Source organism: Terrapene carolina, unplaced genomic scaffold (assembly GCF_002925995.2).
Source record: "Terrapene carolina triunguis isolate 2854851 unplaced genomic scaffold, T_m_triunguis-2.0 Scaffold622, whole genome shotgun sequence".
NCBI classification, from domain to species: Eukaryota; Metazoa; Chordata; order Testudines; family Emydidae; genus Terrapene; species Terrapene triunguis.
The window spans coordinates 672-5,546 of NW_020664973.1; the positions used below are offsets into that span (position 1 = coordinate 672).

General features: G+C 72.5%; 1 protein-coding gene across 1 annotated transcript in view; it reads left to right on the top strand.

The window, feature by feature from the left end:
• The first annotated feature begins 1,517 nt into the window (after nucleotides 1-1,517).
• Nucleotides 1,518-4,875, top strand: part of PELP1 (proline, glutamate and leucine rich protein 1) — a 6,336-nt gene continuing 2,978 nt past the window's right edge. Inside the window, exons 1-10 of the mRNA XM_029913379.1 lie at nucleotides 1,518-1,619; nucleotides 1,868-2,017; nucleotides 2,158-2,229; nucleotides 2,309-2,368; nucleotides 2,804-2,954; nucleotides 3,179-3,311; nucleotides 3,809-3,896; nucleotides 4,169-4,257; nucleotides 4,513-4,629; nucleotides 4,711-4,861. Of these exons, the coding sequence (XP_029769239.1) occupies nucleotides 1,889-2,017; nucleotides 2,158-2,229; nucleotides 2,309-2,368; nucleotides 2,804-2,954; nucleotides 3,179-3,311; nucleotides 3,809-3,896; nucleotides 4,169-4,257; nucleotides 4,513-4,629; nucleotides 4,711-4,861 (990 nt within the window). The 5' untranslated portion in view covers nucleotides 1,518-1,619; nucleotides 1,868-1,888. The remainder of the gene's footprint in view (nucleotides 1,620-1,867; nucleotides 2,018-2,157; nucleotides 2,230-2,308; nucleotides 2,369-2,803; nucleotides 2,955-3,178; nucleotides 3,312-3,808; nucleotides 3,897-4,168; nucleotides 4,258-4,512; nucleotides 4,630-4,710; nucleotides 4,862-4,875) is intronic.

Consider the following 4,875-nt stretch of genomic DNA (forward strand, 5'->3'; position numbering starts at 1 on the left):
CCATCCCCAGGTCGTGGGCAGGGGGGCGCTGCTCAGACCCACGGCTGCCCCGGGACCAAGCCCCCGCCCCCCAAGCAGCCTCCTCCATTGAGGCGGGTGGTCAGGGCAATTTCCAGGCCCCCCCCCATTGGGCCGGTCACAGAGGGCGCTTGCGCCCCCCCCCCCCCCCATTGGGCCGGTCACACATGGCGGTTTCTAGGCCCCCCCAAAGCGGCGCGATGACGCTCGGCGGGCGGGCGCGCGCGGTTTCCAGAGCCCCGAGTCGCGTCTGAATGACGTCAGGCGCCCGCGCGCGAGCGGTTGGTTTCCAGGGCCGCCGGGCGCGCGGCGATGACGCGGGGGGCGGGGCAGCGCGGCGAGGCAGCATGGCGGCGGCGGCGGCGGGCTCGGGCTGCCCGGGGCGGCTGGTGCTGGAGGCGCTGGGCGGGGCCCGGCCCCTGCCCGGCCTGGTGCGCGGCCTGCGGGACAGCGGGCAGGTGAGAGCCCCGGAGCCCCGCCCCCCCCCCCCCCCCCCGCCCCCCCCCGCCGCCCCCCCCCCTCCCCGGAGCCCTGCCCTGGAACCCCGGCCCCTCCCCGCCCTGCCCCGGGCCCCCGCCCTGGAGCCCCTCCCCCTCCCTGGAGCCCCGCCCACTCCCCAGAGCCCCGCCCACTCCCCCTCTGTGTCGTGGAGCCCCGCCCCTTCCAGGAGCCCCGCCCCCTCCCTGCTCCGGACTCCTGCCGGGTCCTGCCCCTTTAGCCCTGCCACAGGGGGGAGCCCCGCCCCCTCTGCCAGGGACCCCCCTGGCCCATCCTCCCCCCAGGTCTGACCCCCCCGGGCGGCGGGGCCTGATGAGGGAAGGGGTGGGGTGGGGGGGAAGAGGGTCCGGGGGGCAGAGTGGGGGGGAGGGAGTGTGGGGATGAGGAGGGTCTGGGGGGCAGAGTAGCCTGGGGGGCTCCCCCCTTTCTGCAGCAGTCTCCAGGGCGCCGGGCTGCCCCCCATCCCGAGGCGGGGGGGGGCTGTACTGTCCAAGGTTCGTCGCTAAACCCCCCACACTTTGTATTCCCAGAACCTGCAGGCCTTGGGGGGCCTGCTCGGGGTCCCCAATGCCCGGCGGGGCGCCGCCAAGACGCGGGGGGCCCCCCCCCCCCCCCCCCCTGGGGGCAGAAGGGTCTGACCCATCCCCCCAAAGGGCTGGTCCCACTGGGCAGCTGGGAGCCCCCCGGAAACCCCTCCCTGGTTCCCTCACACTGCGCCCCACAGGAAAACCCTGCCCAGCTTTCCTTATAGGGGATACCAGAGCGCCCCCCCCCCCCCGGCTCCCCTGCGAACTCCCTCCCCAGTTTCCCTTATAGGGGCAGGAGCTGCCTCCCCCCCATGGGCCCCATAGAGGCACCCCTGGAGCCACCTCCTCCCCCTACTTCCCCAGCATGTGACACGACAGAGGGGGCTGTGGAGTTTGCAGAGGCCGGCTGACTCAGCCTCCCCGCCCCCAGCTGGGTGGGTGCCCCCCACTGATCTCCCTGTGCCCCCCAGGTTCGAGGGGCTGTGTCTGCTCTCCCTGCTGGTGAGCGAGAGCCCCACGGAGCCGTTCCAGCAGCACTGCCTGGGCTGGCTGCGTGCCCTGCAGCACCTGCTCCAGGTGAGGGGGGGTGGGGGGGCTGTGCCTGAATGGGGGCAGGGGCAGAATGAGAAAGGGGGGTGAGAGAGGAGGGGGAGGGCAAAAGGGGGGGGTGAAAAAACTGGGACTCTGGGTTGAGCGAGAGGTGTGGGGAAGGGAGGGGTGAGGGAGTAGTGGGGGAAGCGGGGGGTACCGGGAAGGGGGCAGGGGGTGGGGCAGGCAGGAAGTGGGGGTCGCTGGGCTGACACCTGCTCCCCCCCCCCCCCCAGTCCCAGGATCCCGCCCCCACCATGGCACTGGGGGCGGCCGTGCTGCGGGACCTGCTGCTCTACTCCTGCCAGCTGCCCGAGCTGGCGCGGGACATCGCCACCAACCACGTCCCCGGGCTGCTCACCTCCCTGCTGGCCCTCAAACCCGAGGTGAGTGCCCCCCGACTCGCAGCACGGGCCCTGTTCTCCCCCCCTCACAGCGCGGGCCTCTTCCCCCGCCCCCAGGAGCCAGCCAGTCCGCCCCCGGGGCTGGGGGGGGGGCGTTGACGGCGTCTCTGCTCTCTCCCCAGTGCCAGCTCTCGGCTCTGGAGGGCATCAAGGCCTGCATGACCTGTTACCCGCGGGCCTGCGGCTCCCTCCGGGTAAGTCTGTGGGGCAGGGGAGGGGGCGCCGTGGGGCTCGGTGCCCGGCTGCTCACCCACTTTCTCTCCTCACCCCCAGGGCAAACTAGCTGCCTATTTCCTGTCCCGAGTGGATGCTGATTCGCCCCAACTGCAGCAGGTACTGGGGGGGAGCTCTGGGAGCTGGCCCAAGCCATGCTGGGAATACCCCCCTATATAGCTCTCCCCCCTTTCAGATCGGTGTGATTAAATCCATCTACCTCCGGGGGGAGCTGGGCCTGCAGGGATCCGCACAGTGGGGCAGATGGGTGGGGGTCTCTGCCAGACTGGGAGGGGCCGCACTTGGAGGGGAGCTGTGGCTGGGGGGGTTGCTCCCCCAGGCCGTGGGGAGAGATGGGGGGAGCAGGTGAGGGAGGGGTGGGGCAGGAGGCGGAGCTGTCCTGCGACACGGGGGGCTTTGGGCCTGGGGGTGGCTGGGGATCAGCCCCCAGGGGCCCCCCTGGGGCGTGGGGAGTTGGGAGGGGTGGGGGATAGGAGCTGATGGGGGGCTCTCCCCTGGCCGGGGGGCCGCTGACACCATCTCCCCCCCCGGCAGCTGGCGTGCGAATGCTACGCGCTGCTGCCCTCGCTGGGCGCCGGCTTCACCCAGGGGCTGAAGCACACGGAGTGCTGGGAGCAGGAGCTGCACGGGCTGCTGGCCACGCTGCACGGCCTGCTGGGAAACCTCTACGAGGGCGCCGAGACCGGTAAGGGGGGGAACCCAGGCGTCCGGCGGATGTGAGACCCCATCAGAGCTCCCGGGGGGCAGACGCCAGTGGGGGGGTTGTGAACCCAGGCGTCCGGCGGGGCAGGCCTCTATTACTCTAGGACGCTGCTCCCCGGGGGGGGACCCCGGTATCCTGCCCAGACCCATGGAGGGCTGGGCCCCCCCCCCCCCCCGTACGGCCCCCCCCCCCCCCCCCCCCCGCAGACCCCCTGCCCTACGAGGGCCCAGGTGTGGAGCTGCTGCTGCCGCCAGCGCCGCCCAACGGGGAGACCAGCTTCGTCCTGAACCTCTGCAACCGCTTCTCCGGCCTGGCCAAGTGCCTGCAACTCATGCTGAGGTACCCGCATGCCCCCCCCCCCCCCCCCCCGCGCCCCCCCCCCGGCCCCCCCCCCGCCCCCCCCCCCCGCCCCCCCAACGCCCCCCCCCCCCCCCCCGCACCTCCGGGCTTCGTCTCTCTCCCAGGCAAACCGGTCACCTGGGCACTTTGTTCCCAGCCCCTCTGGCCGGCTCCTCGCGGGGGACGGGCCCGGCCATGGGGTACTGGGCTACGGAACGTGGGCCGGTCTCTGCGCCCCATTAGCCCGTCGTCGTCACCCCTGCCCTGCACCGATCCCGCCCCCTAGATACAGGAGTGAAGCGTGGGGAAACCGAGGCGCGCACACAGTACTCCGAGACAGCGGTAAGCACGTGCCCGCTTGGTCGCTGCCCCCGGCTGGGTTCCCTGCAGGACAGCGCCCCTTAGTGCCATAGCAGGGGGGGTTGTGCTGACTCAAAGGGGAGAGCCCCTCCCCCCCCCAGCTAACGCCCTCTCCCCCCCGTTCCGTCCCATTGCAGCAGCGAGTTCGTGGCTCCGGTGACAGTTCCGGTCCAGGACGTTCTGGATCTCGTGTGCCGGGCTCTGAACATCTCCATCAAGAACATCGTAAGTTGGGGTCGGGGGGGGGGCGGGGGGAGGGATGGGAGGCCCATACAGCCTTGTAGGGCCCAGCCTGCCTGCCTGCTCTTAAAGGGCCAGCATCCTGGCCCGCTCTCAGGGAGCCGTACGGTGCCCCCCACCCCCAGTCTGGGTGTGTGGGGCTGGAGTCGCCCCCTTCTCCCCCGGCTACTCCCCTTGCGGGGGAGGGGGGTATGTTCTAGTCCCCCCTCGAGCCCCAAGGTGGGGGCTGGATCCTGTCTGACCCCCCCTCTCCCCAGAGCTGGTTCGGTGATGGTCCCCTGAAGATGCTGCTGCTGCCCTCTGTCCACCTGGAGATCCTGGATGTGCTGGCGGCCTTGATCCTGGCGTGAGTCCACTGGGGGCGGGGCAGGTGTGGGGCTGGAGGGGCGGGCGGGGATTCCTGGTGGAGGGGCTGGGGTGAGAGAGTGCTGACCCCTCTCCCCCCAGGTGTGGGGCCCGGCTGGGGCAGCGAGGGGGGATCTGGGGGGGGTCCCTTCCTGACTGCGCTGCCCCCTCTCCCCCCAGGTGTGGGGCCGGCTGGGGCAGCGAGGGGGGATCTGGGGGGGTCCCTGCCTGACCACGCTGCCCGTTCTCCCCCCAGGTGTGGGGCCCGGCTGGCGCGCTGGGGCAGCGTTCTGGGCCGGCTCTTCCCCCAGGTTCTGGGTGCCTGGAGCAGCAGCAGCGACTCGGTGCCGCCAGGCCAGGAGAAGCCCTACAGGTCAGTGGAGGGCCGCGGAGGGGGGCTGGCGGGGGGGTGTCCTGTTCTGCAGCCGTGTCCTGACCCCCCCTCTCTCTGCAGCGCCGTGCGCACCAGGCTCTACCAGGTCCTGGAGCTGTGGGTGCAGGTGGGTGGGGCCGGCGCGGGGGTGCTGCAGGGGCCCCCCCACCACAGTGAGGCCCTGCTAGCCCACCTGCTGAGCGACATCGCCCCCCCCACGGACAGCGTCAAGGTGAGCCCCCCCCC